General features: G+C 47.3%; 2 protein-coding genes across 2 annotated transcripts; both read right to left on the minus strand.

Moving 5' to 3' along the window:
* Positions 1 to 8,232: 8,232 nt before the first annotated feature.
* Positions 8,233 to 9,474, minus strand: LOC109401885 (trypsin alpha-3). The gene is made up of 3 exons (XM_029853825.2): positions 8,898 to 9,474; positions 8,719 to 8,832; positions 8,233 to 8,646 (listed from the first exon to the last, which is right to left on the minus strand). Exons 1-3 carry the CDS (start codon positions 9,300 to 9,302, stop codon positions 8,278 to 8,280), a joined length of 888 nt encoding a protein of 295 aa, XP_029709685.2. The 5' UTR covers positions 9,303 to 9,474; the 3' UTR covers positions 8,233 to 8,277.
* Positions 9,475 to 12,266: 2,792 nt separating this feature from the next.
* Positions 12,267 to 14,306, minus strand: LOC134288534 (uncharacterized). Its single transcript, XM_062853661.1, has one exon. It carries the CDS (start codon positions 14,304 to 14,306, stop codon positions 12,267 to 12,269), a length of 2,040 nt encoding a protein of 679 aa, XP_062709645.1.
* Positions 14,307 to 21,367: the final 7,061 nt, after the last annotated feature.

The raw sequence follows: 21,367 nt of genomic DNA on the forward strand, positions 1-21,367 counted from the left end.
TCATTCGTCTCCAAGCTTCTCCTTCAAGTTGTCTTCTGGATCACTCCTGACGGCTACCTCCCGTTCAGATTCCACCTGTTCGATCAAACTCTATCACCTCCTCGTCGTCGGTGCTGTCACTGATCTCTATCCGATCATCCTGTTGGAACTAGCCCATCATGGCCACACTCTTTATTCGTTCCAGGTACCTATATGTATACAGTTAGCAACAATCTTCTCTAAAGACATTGCACCTACCTATACCTACAATTCAACCTCGCTGCTATCGACGCCTTTCGTACCTGAAGGGTTGACGCTGCTGGAGCGTTCCATGCTACCTATATTCCTACACTCATTCTTAGCGTTGCAACCTTCGGATCACGATCATCTCCTCCTGGCTTGAAGTTCCTCTTCACTTTAAGCCTCTGGCAAGTGTCCTAAATAACTCCGATACTTGCATAAGCTCTGCAAGCGTTCCTATCTATCTCCGACCAGGTCCGTCCATCTCTGAGCTCACCCTCTGTATTGTCTTCCGGATCACTTCTCCTGTCGCAAGCCTTCCGTCCAAATTGTACCTGTTCTCTCAAATTCTAGCTACTCGTCTAGGTGTGTGAGATTACCCAACTCCACAATAGTTTCATCCGGTGACCAGTTAATAGTCATCCAGTTGAAACATATCGCTTTTCGTTCTTTTTGGTGCTGTTTCCCGTTGCAGCCAATCCTTCCTCCGACTCAGAATCCTATAGATCCTATACTGCGACTCCACGACTTATGCGGTCGATCCTTCTTCAGGTCGATACGCGCTATGGAACACGCTCCTGGGCCCATAACCTGTTGGAACTAGTCCATCATGGCCACGTGGGCCGTGGCCATAGCCTAGCCTCCTTCACCTAGTTTCTTCACCGCTTCTCGATACCTCAACGACTATTGACGTCAAGTCGCGTAGCCTGTTGGCATCTCATCGGATATCGACCTCCGCATCTTGGTCTCGTCATCTATTTATTGATTTTGAAGCAGCGTACGATATAGTTAAGTAACCTTTACGGAAGCTAATCACTGCTGGTGATCCGCAAGATCCAAATAAAGGACTATGGTCGTCTCCATCCCAGAGTGCAACAAATATGCTTTGCCGAAGATTCACCAATCAACAGCTTTTCGTGGTGCTTGCTAATTCTAGAGGAATCCTACTATAAATTCTTGTAGGTTTGTATATGATGACAGTTAACGTTTTCCTAGAGCAACCATACATGTAGTACTCGTTTGTTCATTGCAGAATTCATTCAGCAAGACATCATCATGACCGTAAGGAATGCCGAAAGAACTGAGATCAGCACGGCTTCAGCATACTGGTAATGCGGCCGATCTTCGACCACTTTCAGTGATACTTACATGGCTATGGCTCACCTTCGTGACTACAAACGCATATCACACCGTATGGGGAAGTACTAACATAAATCCTGCAAGTAAGTACATATCATCTTCTTTTCTTTTCTTTGAGAACTGACCGCCCGTAGATGCTACACAAACAGGGATGCCATATATACAGATTTATCTGTACAGTAGACGTTCGCTCGGTGCAAACGGTGTAACTGCAACGCTTTTTAACTGCAAGTCCGCTAAGTGCAACAATTTTGCAGTTATCGCACCGCTATCTGTCAAAAACAAAACGTCAACAGAGTTGCGATGTTTTTCAGATGCACTTCAGCTGCATTGCGATGTTTTTAGTGCATTCTGGCTGCGTCCAACAGCAATTGACAACTGTTTGACGGCTGTCAGTCGTTGCAGTTAGCGAATTTCATTCGGTAACTGAAACGTAAACATGTTGCACTTATCGAACGTCTACTGTATCATGAGTGATAGCAGTGAAAAATGGAAGTAATGCAGTACGACGGTGGTGCGATGCTGGTTAAAAATATCGCTGGAGATGAGCGTTGTTCGTACTCAGCCATGTCTAAGGCACCCTACACACTACTCAAACGGTTTGACCAACATTGACTCCGCCCCCAGGTTGGTGGTTGAGTTGGTGCTGTGTTTGACCGTGTGTGATGCTGTTTGACGAACCGATTTGGCAGTTCGTCAAACCGATTTGACGGTTGACGGTTTGGTCGGCAAAAATCAAACCAGTTTGATTTTACTCAAACCAACGGTGAGCGGAGCCAATGTTTGACGAACCGATCGTACCGTGTGTAGCGTTGTTGCACAAACATAGTGCGACTTCAAATGGGAGAAGATGTTGGTGCAACCAAAGTGACATGTTGGTGCAACACGATTTGGCAGTTCGTCATACGGTTGCAGAAACATTCGCTGGTTCGACCAACCTGGGGGCGGTGGCAATGTTGGTCAAACGGTTTGAGTAGTGTGTAGGGTGCCTAAGACGTGCTCCGAAGTCTTAGGAAAGGAAGCATGCATAAAGCACTAATCTACAAAATCCCGGGAAAAAGTTGACAGACCTTATTTCACGTGGAAATCCAGCGGTAGACAAGAGGTGGATATGGACGGATGTTCGTTGGAATTGGAAGGACATTGGTAATGACAGCCGAATTTAAGAAAGCGACGAAGCGATTGTAGCAAGAGATAGTGAAGTTGGACTACGAAGACGATTTGCTAGAAACCGCAGACAGCAAATAACATAGGCTTATCGTATTTCGATGGAGATGACGATGAGGACGAAGCAGCATTCCAAGAACATAACCAAAATTTAATCACAACTACCTACCACAAAAAACAACACGATCGAACGAAAATAGGAAAGAGCAGCTCAGCAAAACCAGTATGTATGTTCAAAGCGCTTACCCCAAACAAGCGACCCAAAGGTAAATTACGTTGACCATTTAACTAACAATACATTCCCTTACAGCTCAATACACCACATCGATTTCCCACCTTTCCCAATCCTTAAGGCCACGCAAAACTTAAAAGCCGCAGAGCTGAAGAGGTTGCTATGCCTACTCCCAAATTCAAAGGTGTATTATGGACAATGCAAGTTCTCGGACTTGCATTGGAGACTTGGCCCTATGACCCCCTTGTGCATCAATAAAATAAAATAAAATAAAATTTGTTCAGCAAACCTTCGTGACCGTCAGGATAGAGGCTTCAACCGATGAGAAAGTTCTGAAATCAATACCCACATGGGCCACCCTTGTTGTTGCTTATGATACAAAAGCATATCACATGGGAAAATACTAATGTAAATCCTACAGGTAAGTACCATTTTCTACAGTTTCCTTCATCTAAAAACAAAGACGTTGTAGTATCAGGGACGTGCTCCTTTGAAGGGATAGACAGCGAGGATAGGCTTGACGATTAACTCTACCAAGACGAAGTACATGATAGCGGGTACAGACAGAGGCAGGCCTAGTGGTGTTAATGGTGAGGTAGTGATTGATGGGGATGTGTTTGAAGTTGTTGAAGAATTTGTTTATCTGTTTCTGTTCATTTTTGTTTATAGACGTATTGCAGCTGCGAATAAGGCCTTTTACGGATTGCGTAACCAGCATAGGTCTCGTAACGTGCAAACGCAAACGAAATTCGCTCTAGGGGTAGTCGGGGCAATTTGGCCAATGGGGCAATTTGAGCACCTCATAAAATTCATCTAAAATCTAATATTTTTAACAAACCGACCTTACAGCTCCACTACTGGCCTGGTATTGAAGCAATTAGTTTAGGCCCACAGCACAGATAACAGACGTCTATCTTTGCTTTCTGCCTATGGGTTTTCATTTCTGTTTCCAGTGCTCGCCGTTTTTGGCCGTTTGGCGCTCGTGTCGCTTTGTGGGCTATTTAGTATATTTTAACGCTAAACACTGCCATCGTGGAGTCAAATCGACTTTATAAGTGGGGCAGTCTCCGTTGGTGGCTTTGAGGTACACTTAAATCCTTTCACGGTAAAAAATCTGCACTCTGATATGAACTGATTGGCACTTGAATTCGCACTACTGTCTAATCAGTCTGTTATCAATTAAATATCATTCGAAAAAGAACATTCAATGCCTCTTCAATTTAAATGGAAATTCACTTCAATTCGTTGTTGACTATGTTTTGATTTCAAAACTAGAATTAAAAAAAAAATGGTTTCACCACACCCAGATTCGATGCCAGGACCAGGACCTTGAGATTCGCAATCATCTGTTTTCCTACTACACTACTTCACATCTGTTAGAGAGGTGCGTATCGAAGCGAAACACTTTCTACCACTTGTCATCTATATTTACTTTCATGTTCAAAACAGTCATTACCAAACCAATAGCTTTTCACTTTGGATCGTACTGTTTTTTACAGTAGTGCAAATCGAAGTGATTTTCAGTTAATTTCTCCGGTGGGTTTGTTTTGGTTCTTAAACCAACACTGACAGCATTGTGATTTTAAAGGATAAACATTGCTGATCATGTTGATTGGGATGTTGAATAGTTAATGGATTTTTCCCTTCCATCGAGCGTGCAGAATTTTTACCGTGTTACACACGATATTTCGGACGTATTTTTGTTTGAGCTTAAACGTCTGTTCTCTGTGCTTTGGCTGGCATTATTTTTTTTACGACATCATCCGACTGCCCAAGCTTTGCACTAAATGTTCTTAACACCTTCAAATACAACTTCCTTAGTTTCATTACGACGCTTGTTATGATCCTGCCGATCGATAGTATGCCCCTGACGGAAACGTCTGAGAAAGCTGCACACGGTCGATTTGGCCAATTTCAACGATTTCGCAATTTTTCAACCTGATCACGTCGGATTTTCAAAGTTTGTATCCAAAACTAAGTTTCGGTTCGCGGCGTCCATCGCATGTGACTTATTCGAAACTTCAGCACTGAAGTTGGCAGCATTCCAAAACAAACTGCTGTCATTTTTTTCATATCCGACCACTAGGAGCGCTGCAATAAATTAAACGATGCGTCCAGATATTAAATGACTCAAGCATTCTCAATTTAGTTGAAAATCGGAGTTTTCGACTAGCGAAGTTGGATTTTTCTCCAAATCCATGCGTCGGACCTAACTTCGGAAGTGGTGCGCTGTATAGTAAACCTGGTCCTCTATACAGCGCACCACTTCCGAAGTTAGATCCGACGCACGGATTTGGAGAAAAATCAAACTTCGCTAGTCGAAAATTCCGTGATTCAACTGCACGGACAATAAGCTGAGGTTCATATATGGTCACTCCCGGATAAAAAAATACCATTCATTACATAGTAAATATTAACATATGACTGGTTTTATTGTTCACAATAAAACACATAGTATATATATTGTTACTTTTTACAATAGAAATCAGGCCCATATAGTTCGTACAATAAGTGAACATTAGCTTTATTAGTGACTAATTGATTCGATTGTTTTTTAATAGTTCTGGAGCTTTATTTGAATAGGTCGTATGTGCTTTCATCGATATAAAATTCGATCAGTTGATTTTAGTAATAGTAGAAATATGGAAGATATTTCGGTTGCTTTTAATGATAAAACGACAAGCCTGTTTTGTAAGGAATCGGTTGTATGTATTGATTTTGTTAAATTTCAACAGTTTCCGCTATAAGAAGCGAATCCAACTAATCGAATATTATATCGACAAAAGCACATACGACCTATTCAAATCGAGTTCCAGAGTTCTATAATAATTCTGGAGCTCGATTTAAATAGGTCGTATGTGCTTTTGTCGATTAAAAATTAGATCAGTTGGATTCGCTTATAACAGCGCGAATCATTAAAGTTGATCAAACTTGATACATACAGCAGAATCCTCACAAAACAAGCATTCCGTTCCAACATCAAAAGTCTCCAAAATATCTCCCATATTGCTACAATAACTAAAATAAACTGATCGAGTTTTATATCGACAAAAGCACATACGACCTATTCAAATCGAGCTCCAGAATTTAAAGTTACTATCAGTAAACATTAATTTAAGTTGTTTTTATATATTATCGTCGCACCACCAAATCGAAGTCGTCGCTAGAAGCACATGCGAAGTTGCAGCTGCGAAGTAAATTTGAATCTATTTTTTCTGTTGCGCATCATTACGCTAATTAAGAGCAACAATATGCACTAATCCAAATTGAGTTGCGACATTTCTAAGTAGGTTGAAAATCAATTTTCGCACGTTCGGTCACTTCGTATTTCGACCAAAAGCATAATAGTTGCAAAAGTGCCTGCAAAGTTCTCATGAACTTTTTATTAAAAAAGAGTTTATTTCTCAATTACACTTAAAAACAATTCGTAACAAATAATTAACAATAAACATTATTGTTGCTTGGATCATGTTTGCATAATCAAATACAAAATCACTTGACATATGTTTTATAGTTTTCGTTTTAAATTTCAGTACAGTAGATGTTTCGGTTATCGAATGTTATTCGCTAAAACTTCAACGACTGACAGACGTCAAGCCGTGTTGGCAGAGGAAGCTCTCAATGAATAACTGAGAAATAACAACAAATATTATTGTATTTTCATTGTAACAAAGATTTATTTGACGCCATTCAATTAATTGTATTTGTATTTTAAGAACAATTAAGAAACATTAAGATATATTGTTTTCTTTTGAAAATTGCCCTAAAAATGTCTCATAAAAACACAATACATTCTATTGTTTTTCGCGAAAAAGTGTATGAAAATTTTCTCAAAATTTTATGGTTAAGATACATAACGACCACCATTTTTTATTGTAAAAGTGCCATTTACCATTCGCCGAATGGTATAGAACAATAGGAGTGATGGTGAGTGTGCTGTGCAAATTACAATATGTTTAATGGTGAATATCCCAACTAACATTTATTGTGAATGTAAACGTCAACAAAGCGTCCTTAATACGGCTTGATGCTGAGTTACTGTGTTGTACATATGGACGGAAGCTTCTATGCAAGCCCTATACCAATGAATCTGGCGAACTTAATCAGCTTGTACATGCTGTGCGGGAAGCTTCTATGCCACCAAGACATAGCTCTTTTCTCTGCTCCTATGTAACAACTAACTGAATAACATCTTGAGAAGGCGCTTTCTCAGCCTTTTCGCGGTTGGTTTATAATAGTTATACGGCATCCCCAAATTAATCGATTAAATATAATTAGGTTATGGATACCGTGACGCAATACAAGTGAAACTGGAGTTATCGATTTTAAAATTGAATAATTGAAGTACTTGCCGCTACTTGGAATTGAACGTCCGATCTTCGTATTCACTGGTCCCGATTATGTCTTCGCTGCCACACTGCTATATATAAATAGAACAGAAAATAGCCCGTTTTGTTTTACTCCAGACAAGGCTTCATAATTGTGCCACAAGAAACCTTACCCAACTTCATCTTGCTGCAAAAGCTTGTGAAACGTCAAACGCAATAATGTTTACATTGAACAAGCTGTGTGGTTGCGCCAACAGATTCTTCTTCACAGCTTCTAGCTGAAAGAGTGTTCTTTAAACGGCTACGAAGCGCTGCTGTTTTGTGTTTTGGCAACATTACAAAACGTACTGTATAAGAGCAGCTGTTGTAGTGGCTGGGACTCTTACTCGATTTGCACATCTTCCGGCAAATCTTCCGGCATTGAATTAAAGTGCAATAAAAGCAACCCAAATAATTTCACAGCACAGAAATGGATAGCTGTAAAGAATTTGTGTAGTAGCTATATATCCCGCTTGAAGTTTGTTTTGACAATAATGTTTACATTCGACAAGCCGTGTTGGTAAACCAACAGTTTCTTTATTACAGCTTCTAGCTGCAATGAAATCGCATAATGGCCTTTAAAGCGCTGCTGGTTTGGGTATTTGTCAGTATATCGAATTGTACTGTATAGTAGCAGCTGTTTTGTTAGTGGGGACTCCTATTCGATTTGTTCAAGTTTTCACATCTTCCGGGAAATCTCCCAGAGTTGGAATAGAGTGGAGTAAAGGCAGCCCCAGTAACAAGCAATGGATTTCTGAAAACCGAGTTTGGTAGCTGTATGGTGCTTGTTTTACAGTCATGTATTAGCTTATGATTTATATTTGACTAGCTTCTCTTTTATTCAGCGTTGACTGCTTTTATTCGATGGTTACACAACAGAAAGCAAATGACTGAAGCTTATAGCGCTGAAAATGTTAGTTGGGATGTTTCGAAAAAATGGTGTTGTAACAATAAAATTTATCGTATTTTTATGATATTTTTTATCAGGGCTCCGCTACATAGGCACAGGTTCAACCGGGCCTCTTTGAGACACTTGTAGCTATGTATCAACCAAACGAAAGAGAATGACACAGAGCACTTTGACAGAGATTGATCAGATCTGACAGCTGAGGGTACTAAGGAAGGACACTTTATTATCAAAACGTTTCGGATTTACATTTCTCTAACCGCCCTGAACATGTGCAGCGCACCAGCTACCACTAAACCGAAAACCGCTGACACCAGTTTTTCACCTCCGCTTTTATGCTTGTTTATCCACTCCCGAAAGTAGACCACATCGGAGTAGATTCCGACGAAATTGGGACTACCGCAACCGTTCCCGAACGAAACTACCCCTGTCAGAGACCCATTGCATACCAAAGGACCTCCGGAATCGCCCTGGCAAGTGTCCTTCCCTCCGGCAATCTCTCCCACGCAAAGCATCCCATCCAGAATCATTCCAGTGTAGGTGGCGTTGCACGAGTCGATTGGTTGAACGGTTATGTTGACGGCTCTCAACTCTACCGTCGCAATTGGAACGCCCTATTTAGCGGTGGGAAAAAAATATGTGTGATCATACCTTTGAGCGATGTTTGATTTTTTTTTCGAACTTACGAATTGAGTGGTTCCCCAACCGGTGGTTTGACAGGCTGTTCCTGGAGCGGGACTTTTGGTCGCCAGATCGATAGTTTTAAGCGTTGGATGAGAGTCTTCAATCGCTTTATCGAGCTGGAAAACATTAAAACATTTCAAATGTCCTTCTTTTGAAACCTATACCCGATCTCCGAACTTACGATCAACAGCCCTATATCGTTGGCGAATGTCTTCGCGTTGTACTCTTCGTGGATGATCACTTTGCTAACGTTGGCGACCATCTTATCCTGATTCTCCACAGTGCGATCGAGACCACCGCCGACCACCCGGAAGAAGCTTGCCACACGTCTCTTGTCGTCCTGGTTGACCAAACAATGGGCAGCCGTCAGTACCGTCCAATCGTTGATGAGACTTCCACCGCAGATGTGCCCACTGCCGAACAGGGCCAGATCGACGGATTTCCTTCGGATCGAGACCTGATGGTAGGTGCTGCTCAGTTCCGCAGGAAAACCACCGATGATTTTTACGTCGTTAGTATCTGTGGCGCAACTGACCACGATCAGCAGCGAGGTCACAAGAGGTGTTATTTTTGCTGGAAACCACATGTTTAGCAAAGGAACGACGCGTTTGCAGTGAATTCGGTAGTGCAACTAAGGGAGCAATTACGACAGAATTGGCTAGGTGCCTCCGACTTGAGTAAGCTGTTATCGGATTAGGATCATTTCCCAACTCAGCGATGAAGTGTTTTGTGAGGAACACGCTTCTTCCAATAATCATGGCTTCAAGTGGAATTTAATCCCTTTGCCCAAGTAAATTGAAGGCCCATATAGCCACATCAGTAAAGGCGTGGGTATTAAGCATGACCAGACTGAGGATGACGGGTTCGATTTCCGGTCGGTCCAGGAACTTAAGGTGAAAGAAATCCTTCTAGCCTGCCTCACGATATACACATGCAAAATGGTAAATGACAGAGAAAGCTCTCAGTTAAAATAACTGTGGAAGTGAACACTTAGCTGAGAAGCAGGCTTTGTCCCAATGGGCTCGTTACGCCATGAAAGAGAAGAAGAAGTACAAGTTAATTGATGTTGAAGATTATTTTTCGATGGAACCTATTGCATCAGATGCACCCAAACGAAATCATTCCGTATCTTCTCAATATTTTTTTTCCTTCGTCCTTACTTTTTTCCTCTTTCTCTCTGTGTTTGGTCTATTTACTAGACTATTGAATTGTGGTTACTTTACACCCTTATTCTAGTTTTTGTTGTTTTTCTCTATATTTATTTTCCTTCTCTTTTTTCATGTTTATTTTTATTTGTTTCTATTTTACTTTTCTTATTTTTTTAATTTTTATTTATTTACTTTACTTTCTAATTCTAAACTTCCCTTTATTATCTCTCTAGCTTATTTTCTCCAATCCTTGTTTTCTAATCTACTTCTACTACCAGTCCTGAGCACCCATGGTGGCGCAGAGGGCCGAATTTAAAGATCTCCATCCTGGGAGATTGCCAGTCATCGCCTTGACCTGCGGTCAGGTCAAATTTCTGTCGACTTCCTTTATTTCCTTATTGAGGCTGCGCCGCCATGAGCCTCTGGGTCCAGCTCTGCTGCGATGTCCAATTTTGAGGCCACCATGCACGAATTATATACCACAGGCAACTATTGATGAAAACCTGCAGCCGTTGAGTGTTCTCGGCTGATACACACCAAATTTCATTGGCGTGCTAGCAGCACAGATTTCACGTTCGAGTTGAAAATTCGGATTTTGGAGCGTTGAATAATCTGATTGTTTTTCCACATGTCTTAAACTCACGAATGCAGCCCTCGCCTTTGAGTACGACTGCAGCGATCGACATGCTCGGTCGTGTTCGCGGCGTGCTCACCAGAAAGTAAACTCTAATTGAGTATAAACCAAAAACTAACTGGCAATATAGCGCTAGTTCGCTGCGCCATTTTTCGCTCTTTGTTAGTACAAAGAGCTCCCAGAAGTAAGAAGAAAAAGCAGCCCTCGCCTTGATTCGTGTACCTATGTCGATCTTGGTGCCGCCATCGGACGCCATTTAGCTACCCGCACAGACAAACAGATGTAACTCTTAGAAAAAAAATCATCAAAAACTTTTGCCCGGTGTCATTTTCATGAGCACACTGCCACCTGTTGGTAGAACCGCGCGCGACACTGTCGGTCATGATGGATTTCGATTTGACGTTTTGCTGACACGCACACTACAACACAAATTGCCTGTACACAGGGAAAAATTTCTACTCAGTGACTGAGTTGGTCTTACTCAGAAATCGAAAAATCCTTTGTTTTCTTACTCAGTTTCCGTTAAAAGTGGGACAACCCATTGCCAATGGGTTGTCCCACTTTTAGCCGAAGCTGAGTAAGAAAACAAAGGATTTTTAGATTTCTGAGTAAGGCCAACTCAGTCATTGAGTAGAAATTTTTCTCGGTGTAATTTTCGTTTGCATCATTCAGGAACGTGTACACTGGCATACGTTAAAGCGATCGAACACTAGCGCATCTGGTGGAACGATCGCGCAAATCAAATGAAATTTGAATTGATCGTTAAATACAATTGCCAAGCCGTTTTGAAGAGTGTTACGTCTGTTTGTTTGTGCTACCCGTAAGGCCGAAGTGTCGCCGAGGATCGATTGGCAAGATCATCGAGCTTACTCTGCATATCAGAGCACCATTGTGCTAAGAGAGTAACGTCATCGACCAGTTCGAAATCATTTAGGTGCTCCATGGTAATGGGCTGCCACAGCAATCCACGATTTGGTTCACAGTCAATCGCACCTACCAGGATCTCATCGATTACGATGAGGAACAGTTGCGGTGATACATCCTTGCCTCACTCCAGCAACTACCCGGATGGGATCGGACAAAACACCGTTGCGCAGTACTCTGCACGAAAATGCCCTGTACTGTGCTTCAATGAGGCCGATGATTTTCTTAGGGACACCCTTGCGCCTGAGGGCTTCCCACATGTTTCCGTGTGTAAGCTACTTCCTGGTAGCGAATCACGGGACAGTGGTTTACCTGGAGGGAGAAGGGCCAAATGTAAGCTACTTCCTGGTAGCGAATCACGGGACAGTGGTTTACCTGCTCTGTTTCAGGGTAGTTACGTGGTTGCGGGGGAGGAGCTCCAGATTCGGCTCCAACAGGCTCCCGATACACGTGCACTAATCAGGGGGCAGACGCAAATAGGATGATTTTGTCCACAGCTAATCACCTTCACCCGGGTTCACTTCAACCTACTTCTCAAACTGGTACTTCACGCAATTCACTAATAACACGCTTTATGTTAACTGTTATTTAATTTATTACTATCATTAACTAGTTTAACAAAGAGTTTTACAATTCAAATTTAGTTTCCTACGCATTGGGAAAAAATTTCACTTCTAGCTCGCGTCGCAGTTTTTTCACCTCTAATCTAAAAAATTCAAAATCAGCCCACGCTTGCTGCGATTGCGGTTGGGTCGTTGCTACGGCAACGACGGCAGCCCGCTCACGTGACAACGACGGTTGGCTCGACGTCGGGCGCCTGCGGTGCCCGAGTAAAAATGTATGCTTAGCTAATTTTGTTCGCAACATTCTCCGGGCCAGAAGACGAACTGATGGGTTGCAGCAACACAACTTTGCTGACGGGTCGCTTGTACCGTGACTTCGCTGTTCGTATCTCCACAGTTCTTATTTTTCCGTCCGGGCCACGGTAGGTTTTCTCTACCACGCCCTTTGGCCAGTTACCACGATGTAGAGTCTCGTCCACCAGCATCACAATGTCACCAACCTTGTACTCGTGATACCTCCTGTTGTCCGGCCATTTGCGACTCCGGATGAGCTCCGGGCGATATGCGGCCACCCACTTGCGCCAGAAACGATCCGCATAGATCTGGGAATGCTTGTAGGCGGCACGACAGTCCAGGTCCCGTTCGTCAAAATCGTGGTCAAACTGGATCACGTTGTTCCGTCCGAGTAGCAGCATGTTCGGTGTTAACGGTTCAGGATCCAGGGGGTCGTCCGCAACGTGCGTCAACGGCCGATTGTTGACAGTGTTTATCGCCTCGCACAACGCCGTCCGGAGCACCAAGTCCGTAGGGTGTCGGTCTCTCAGCATTGCACCAAGTGCAGTTTTGACGGTGCGGACTAATCGCTCCCAGCATCCCCCGAAATGTGGAGCACCGGGGGGTATAAACTTCCACTGTACTCCTCTAACACTCAACGACTCCTCAATCTGCGGCTGGTCCAGTGACTTTACGAGCGTCCTCAGTTCCTGGTCGGTACCGGTGAAGTTGGTACCGTTGTCGGTCATGATGCACTGCGGCAGTCCACGGACAGACATGAAACAGCGTATTGCCATTAGGCAGCTGTTCGTATCGAGCGATGGCACCACTTCCAGGTGTACTGCTCTCGACGTCATGCAGGTGAACAGCACAACCCACCTTTTCTCCACGCGCCGGCCAACCTTTACAGAAAGCGGCCCGAAGTAATCGATGCCAGTACAGGTGAACGGATACACGTGCGGGGTTGTTCGTGCCGGCGGCAGGATTCCTATCTGCGGCACGGTTGGCTTCGCTCTCAGCTCTCGGCACTTCACACAGGACATCGTGTACTTCTTCACCTGCGAACGGATCTTCAGTATCCGGTGGCGTTCCTTGACGTTGTTGATGACTGTTTCCAGGCCTTGATGCGCGTTGGCAATGTGATACATCCGGATCAGCAGCGTACAGAACGGATGGCCGTCGGGAAGGATCACCGGGTTGTTCACCTCGAACGGCTTGCTGTCATCTTGGACACGACCTCGCATCCGAATGATTCCATCGTGGAGAAACGGGGAGTATGTTTTCAGACGATTGCTACTTTTCACGTAACCTGACATCTTCAAGCTACGCAGCTCGGATTCGAAGGTCTCCGATTGTACCTTCCTGTACCACGCTTTTCTTGCTTCATCCATGTCACGAACATTGATCGTCAACTGATCAGGCTTTTCTCGTTTCGGCAAAACTCGTCTTCTCATTTTCAGGTAGTACGCAGTTGACCTGATCAGCCGGTTGAAATCCGAGAACCTGGCAATGTCGGGTAGATCGATCAACTTTTCTTTGAACGCCGCACAGCACAGCGGTCCGGCCACATCTTCGACGGTTATTTCGGAGTGGAAGCTCGCGAACTCTGCGGAGGACATTTCCAACAGTTCGTCGACCGGACAGGTAGAGCTATCCCGGCAGAGGAAGTCTGGGCCACGCAGCCATTCCTGCATGCTGCCAATCTTCGAGCACTTCGTTGCCAAATCCGCCACGTTGAGCTGCGACGGAACCCAGTTCCAGAACTGCACTCCGTGACCATTCTCCTTAATCTTCATTACGCGAGCGCCGACATAGGCCGTCAGCTTCTGATCCGACTTCAACCAACACAAACAGATCTTCGAATCGGTCCAGAAGTACAGCCGGGTAATGTCGATCATGATCTCCGTTTGAAGAACGTTTATCATCTGGTTTGCCAGGACGCATCCTTGTAGCTCTAGTCGCGGCACAGTCTGCGACTTCAGGGGTGCTACTCTTGACTTCGCGTACACCAGCGCAACATGTGATCTTTCCTTTCGGCGGTGGACCATGTAGATCATGCAGGCATAAGCTTTGTCACTCGCGTCACAGAAAGCGTGTAGTTCAACATCACTAAAGGATTTTTTTTTCCTTCTAAACCATAGGGGGATAATCTGCACAACAGACACCCTAACAGAAGGTTAGGGTAGTGTAGGTCTGACAGGCCGTCTTCTACAACAAAAGTAAAATCCAGGACTACTCTCTCCTCGTACCCACTAAACCATTCCTATGGTCGCCAAACCCTACGTCTCTCCGGAACCACCAAGAAGGTATTGCTTCAGAGAGGGGCTAGTGCACATCGCACCCACAAGGTTAGCTGCGTAGCCTGCAGCAACGAACATCGATGGCTCGCTTTGGAGAGTCCATCACGGTAGCATGCTGGCGCTTAGCCAGTTTCCCGAGTGGTCCTCGCCACTCCCTTTGTCCTCGGAAGGCGGGCAGGGTCAACCCCGCCCGCGCCCTACTGCTGAGCGGACATCAAGAACTGATGCCCACGTGCAACCCGATCTGACCTGCCCGCAAAGGGAAGGTATCACTACCCTTCAGGCCCTATCAGATGCACCCGTAGGTTGCAGACAGCAGGATCTCACCTACCCCGACCCTTGCCGGGGACCCCTTTCCAACCGCGGGCTCGGATCAAACCCAGTAGACCGACGCCACGACAGCACCGCTACCGGGATTTCCTCTCCGCGGCCACTTAATCGTTGTAAGGGTCGATCTCGACCGCAGGGCACCGGTATGACCTACGAAGCCGACTCCGAACCCCTGGACCACCTCTTGTACTGCATCTGGACTAGCCATTCTCCGAGTCCACGCGCCACCTCCTCTGTAGCTCCCAGACGATGTGGGTAATAGCCGTTGAAACGGCGTTCCAGCCAAACTCATCCCTACACATCCTCTGGACCAAGTTGTCCGGAGTTGTGTCCTCCCCGCATGTGGCAAGCATGCGGTCACGCATTGTGCGAAAACGCGGGCACACGAACAAAACGTGTTCCGCCGTTTCCTCTAAACCATTGCACACTGGTCATTCGGGAGAATCCGCATGCCCGAAACGGTGTAGATACTGTCGGAAGCAACCATGTCCTGTAAGGACCTGTGTCAGGTGGAATGTGACTTCCCCATGGCGCCTATTAATCCAACTATCTACTCTCGGTATCAACCTATAGGTCCACCTTCCTTTGGTGGAACTGTCCCACGCGCGCTGCCATTTGACCATAGAGGCCATCCTGACAGTCCTGCGTATGCCTCTTGTGCCGCGCATTTCGAAGCACTCCATGTCCTCACTGATAAGAATGCTGATAGGCACCATACCAGTAATGACGCAGAGAGCGTCGTGTGACACGGTACGGTACGCGCTCGCAACCCTCAGGCACATAAGCCTGTAAGTACTTTCCAGCTTCCGTCGGTAGCATTTAGTACTTAGCGCGGTGCCCCACGCCGGGCCGCCATACCTAAGTATGGACGTAGCAACACTAGCCAGAAGCTTGCGCTTACTGGCGTACACCGCAGAGCTATTGGACATCATCCGGGACAGTGCCGCAATAGCTGTGGAGGCTCTTTTACAGGCATAATCGACGTGGCTACCGAAGGTAAGCTTATCGTCGATCATCACGCCCAAGTGTTTGACGGAGCTCTTTGACAGGATAGTACAGTCCCCTACACTGATCTCCGTCTGCTGCTCCGACTTCAGGTTGTTAACAACCGTCACCTCTGTCTTGTGGTGAGCCAGCTCCAGTTTCCTGGACCGCATCCACGCCTCCACAACCTTGATCGAGTGGTTGGTAGTCAACTTTACCTCCTCGATCGTTTCACCGTAGACTTCGAGCGTAATGTCGTCGGCAAATCCGACAATCACCACTCCCACTGGATACTCTAACCTCAACACCTCGTCGTACATGACATTCCATAACACCGGACCCAGGATGGAACCTTGCGGGACTCCTGAGGTTATGTGAAAGCACTTCCGACCCACCTCCGTGTCGTAGACTAGTACACGATTCTGAAAGTAACTTCCGAGAATCTTGTACAGGTACTCCGGTATCCCCAGACGCAAGAGCGCATCGGCAATAGCAGACCAGCTGGCGCTATTAAACGCATTCCTTACATCCAGAGTCACTACCGCGCAAAAGCGAATTCACCTCCTCTTAGGCTCGAGTGCTTTCTCGGCGGTTTTTGTAACCGACAAGATAGCGTCTACGGTGGACCTCCCCTTCCGGAAGCCGTACTGGTTACTCGAAAGACCATTTTCGCCCTCGGTGAACCGCAACATTCTATTGAGGATGATCTTTTCGAGCACCTTCCCCGCCGTGTCAATCAAGCATATTGGTCTATATGCCGACGGGTCTCCGGGTGGTTTCCCCGCCTTTGGCAATAGTACCAGGCTCTGCCTCTTCCAAGCTTCTGGGAAAACTCCCTCGTCCAGGCATTTCTGCATAGCAGACCTGAACATCTCGGGAGCTTCTGCAATAGCTACTTTTAAGGCCAGGTTCGGAACTCCGTCCGGACCTGGGGCCTTACCTACGCTAAGGGACTTAGCTATCCCCGCAAGTTCCACATCGGTGACCCTCTCCTCATCGCCAGCCCCAGTCCCCGGCTGTCCTACGAAAGGAGGCCAAGGACTAGGATCATGACGCGGAAAAGGTCCTCCAATGATCCCCTCCAACATCTCTGGAGATTGCTCTGTAGGAGCCATCACACCTCTCGTCTTGGCCATAACGATCCTGTAGGCGTCACCCCACGGGTTCGTATTGGCACTCTGACAGAGACCCTCAAAGCAGGCCTTTTTGCTTGCTCTTATCTCGGTCTTAAGCGCGGCTTTTGCAGCGGCGAACACCACCCGCCGTTCGTTTCGCTCTTCCTCTGATCGTGCTCGCTGCATCCGCCGCCTAGCCCGTAGGCAGGCGCGGCGCAGGTCCGCAATCGCGTCGGTCCACCAGTAAGCCGGTGGCCTCCCATTTCTAGGGTGGACTCGCCTAGGCATGGTCGCATCACACGCACGTGAGAGCACCGCTACCAGCTCGTCGCCGTCTAAACCGATTAAGTTTCGCTCACGGCGGAGCGCCTCCCTAAATACCCCTTCGTCGAAGTATGATGTCTTCCACCTGCGAGGGCTTGGCCTTGGCCTAGCCGCCTCTTCTTCTATCCGCTGTCTGCTGTTATTGTAGTCGATACTGTAGCGAACCGCCAGGTGGTCGCTGTGAGTGTAGCCATCATCTACTCTCCAGTTCGAACTACTTGTTAGGCCAGGACTACAAAAGGTCACGTCAATAATTGACTCCGCTCCGTTTCGACTAAAGGTACTCTTGGTACCGACATTAGCCAAGTCGACATCTAAGATGGCCAGTGTTTCTAGCAGGATCTGACCCCGCTGGTTCGTGAAACGGCTTCCCCATTCCACGGCCCAGGCATTAAAGTCGCCCGCTATTACCACCGGCCTTCGCCCTGTTAGCACGGTCGTTAGGCGGTCCAGCATTTGCGTGAACTGCTCGATCGGCCACCGCGGAGGCGCATAACAGCTACAGAAGAAGACCCCGTTTACTTTGGCGACCACGAAGCCCTCATAGGTAGTAGACACCAACTCCTGAACGGGGTATTTACCCGTCGTCCATATCGCCGCCATTTTTCTGGTCCCATCCGCGACCCAGTTGCCGTTGCCGGCGGGTACTCGGTATGGGTCCGATATGATGGCGATATCCGTCTCCCACTCAGAAACTGCCTGACAAAGCAGTTGCTGAGCCGCATCACAGTGGTTCAGGTTCAGCTGCGTCACCTGCACTGTGATTTGTTGTTCACTGCGGCTTTCTTGAAGGCCGGGCACCTTGGACCACCCATCGGATGTCTGTTGTTCGAGGATTTCCCGGTACAGATCATGCAGATGGGCGGACTCGTGCAGCTTTGGGCCTTATGATCTTCAGCGCCGCATCGCCTGCACAGTTTGCGCCTGTCGGGGCCTTTGCAGTCCCACGACTTGTGTCCTGGTTCCAGACACCTGAAGCAAACCTCTGGTGGCTCGTGGAATGTCAGGTGACATACACACCAACCCACCTTTATGCTCCCTACTTTAACGGACTTTTTGACGTCCGCCACAGGTAGCTGAACCAAAGCTATCTGTGTCCCTGCTGGCCCTTTCCGTAGCTTAACGGCTGCGGCGGCCACCTGCACATCGCACTGTTGCCGCAGTGCCGTGACGAGCTCTTCCACTTCGGTGATCTCATCGATGTCCTTGACCTTCAGAGTCGCCTCATGTGTCAGAGCCCTCACCTGCACACCCTCACCAAGGACCTCTTCTGCCAGCCTCTTATAGGCGGCGCCCTTGTGCTCCTTCTGGCGCTTCAGCTCCAGGATCATCTCGCCCGTACGAGTACGTCTAATACTGCGTACGTCGGCTCCAAGACCCTCAAGCTTGGCGTCGCTTCGCATCATCTTCAAGACGTCCGAGTACTTGGACTGTTCCGTCTTGATGACGATAGCGTCGCCTTTCTCGCGCTTGGCACCTGCCCTCCTACGCCTTGGCTTGGCGTCCTGCGCTACTACCTGCGGATTCGCCTTCTTCTTCCTCTTCCGCTCTACCTTCGTCCAAGGGGGGTCCTCCCCTTGGATCGCCCTACTCTGTGGCTGTTGAGGGCCCACTAGCGGTCGCAACCCCTTGTTCCCATCGTTCCGGGACGGGCCAGCCTTTTCAGGTCCACCCTTCCCAGCTTTCCGGGAACCCTGGCTGGGGTCCGACCTTCCGGCATTATTACCGACTTTCGGGGTAATGATTCGCCTGGCCTTGCGGGCACCGCCAGACAGCTCCTCGCCTGACGGTTGCCTCGCCCGCTTCTGCGATTGCTTGCCCCGTTTGTCGCGAGCAGTCGCTTCCGCCTTATTCGGACTTCCTGCGAAGGAGAAGGCCTCCGTTTGGGTAAACTTCGGCACTTTCTCATTTGCAGGCTCCGCTGCTGCAGCAGTCAGCAACGCGAGTGCCGCGTGCTCCTGCTTGGCATCGTCGATCGACGCCCTAAGTCGAAGCAAGGCTGTTTTCAGGTCCTTGCTTATGTTCGACTTAGTGGACGCAAAGTCGATGATTTTGCCAAGCTGCTGCTCAGCCACCTCTATTGCGGACCGTCCTTTGGATCCTCGGTTGACGGCCCTCAACAACCACGCTCCGTCCATAACCTCCACCGGCTGGCTTGCCGGGAAGTGGACTGGAGCACCCACGCTTGAGCTGCGTACGCAACTCCCAGCGCCTATCTCCTCACTTCTCCTTGTCGGAGATCTCAACAACCCGCTTCTTGCGAAGGGGTTGATCCCACCACTATTTCCACCTAGATTCTGATTTTTATTTGACTTCATGATTAAATCCCACGAGTAGCACGGGAAAGAATGTCCACCACGCCAGAGCCCTGCATTAACGCGGTAAGGGACAGCTTACTGTGGGGGGTGCCCAGGTACCCCACAGGCTCCGTTAAAGATCGAGCATCTTTTTCACCCCCTCGATCACTCATTCCTCAGCACGGGTCGCTTGACACCTTGAATTGGGGTTAGTAGACCTATTCTTAGCCGGCGACTACGCAGCTGACTCGCAAGCGGGGGGGTGCGTCAGGCCCCAGGACTTTCGTCCCTGCTGCCTCAACATCACTAAAGGATGGCACCGCCGGATGGTAGTACCACGGTAGTCGAATTTCTCCCAGTCTTGCAGTTTCGTTCAGCTATTCCATCCATCTCGGCACCAGACCATCAGGAATCTCATCGTCCCATCCCGACTGCAGTCGCCACAGCCCTTGAAAGATGATCTTCAGCTGAATCGTGATCGGACTGAGCAAGCACAGTGGATCGAAGATACCCATCATGAATTTCAGCAGTTGCCGCTTCGTGGGCACGGCTTCAGCTGTCCGGAATCGCTGATCCAGTTTTGGGAAGTCTAGCGGGAAGACGAATTCGTCGGACTGCAGGTCCCACTCGATTCCGAGGACACGAACGTCGCTCTCCTTGTCCGCGACGATTGCCGGATCGAGATATGCCAACACGGCACGGGAGTTTGACGAGAACTTCATTAGCTTGAATCCGCCTTGATCGTGCACCTTAATGACACGCTGAACCAGTTCGATGGCTTCTTGTTCAGTGTCCGCGCAGTCGAAGTAGTCGTCGACATAGTGCTGCTTCACGACAGCTCGCTCGACGCCGGGGTGCTTTTCTTCTAGCTCCTTCGCATTGAAGTTCTTGATGAACTGTGCCATCGACGGGGACGACACTGCGCCGAACATCATCACCTGCATAACGTACTCGTTAGGAGGGTCCGTGCGATTCATGCCACGCCAAAGAAATCGCTGGGAGTCCTGATCTTCTCTGCGGATGAGGACTTGATGGAACATTTCCCGTATGTCCGCAACGAAGGCAATCTTCTTCATTCGGGCCCGTATCAGGACCGCGATCAGTGGAGGGACGAAATCCGGACCCTTCAGTAGCAGATCGTTCAGGGAAAAACCATGCGACTTTGACTTGGCGTCCATCACCAAGCGGAACTTCTCATCAGTCGCCTCGCTGAAATGCGGCAGGTACCAGGTGTTCGGAGTTTCAGTTAGCTCACCAGGTTCCAATTCCCTAGCGTATCCTTTGTCGACGTAGTCCTGGATCTTTCTGCAGTACCGATCAGTGAAATCAGGATTTGAGTCCATCTTCTTTTCCATGATCTGGAGACGTCGTAGGGCTTGAGGCTTGCTATCCGGGAAGACGAAGTTGTTGTACCTGTATATCTGGCCAACCTCGAAACGATCACCACGCCGCCCAACTAACATTTTCAGCGCTATAAGCTTCAGTCATTTGCTTTCTGTTGTGTAACCATCGAGTAAAAGCAGTCAACGCTGAATAAAAGGAAAGCTAGTCAAATATAAAGCATAAGCTAATACACGACTGCAAAACAAGCACCATCCAGCTACCAAACTCGGTTTTCAGAAATCCATTGCTTGTCACTGGGGCTGCCTTTACTCCACTCTATTCCAACTCCGGGAGATTTCCCGGAAGATGTGAAAACTTGAACACATCGAATAGGAGTCCCCACTAACAAAACAGCTGCTACTATACAGTACAATTC

This window comes from Aedes albopictus, chromosome 1, assembly GCF_035046485.1.
Source record: "Aedes albopictus strain Foshan chromosome 1, AalbF5, whole genome shotgun sequence".
Classification (NCBI taxonomy): Eukaryota; Metazoa; Arthropoda; class Insecta; order Diptera; family Culicidae; genus Aedes; species Aedes albopictus.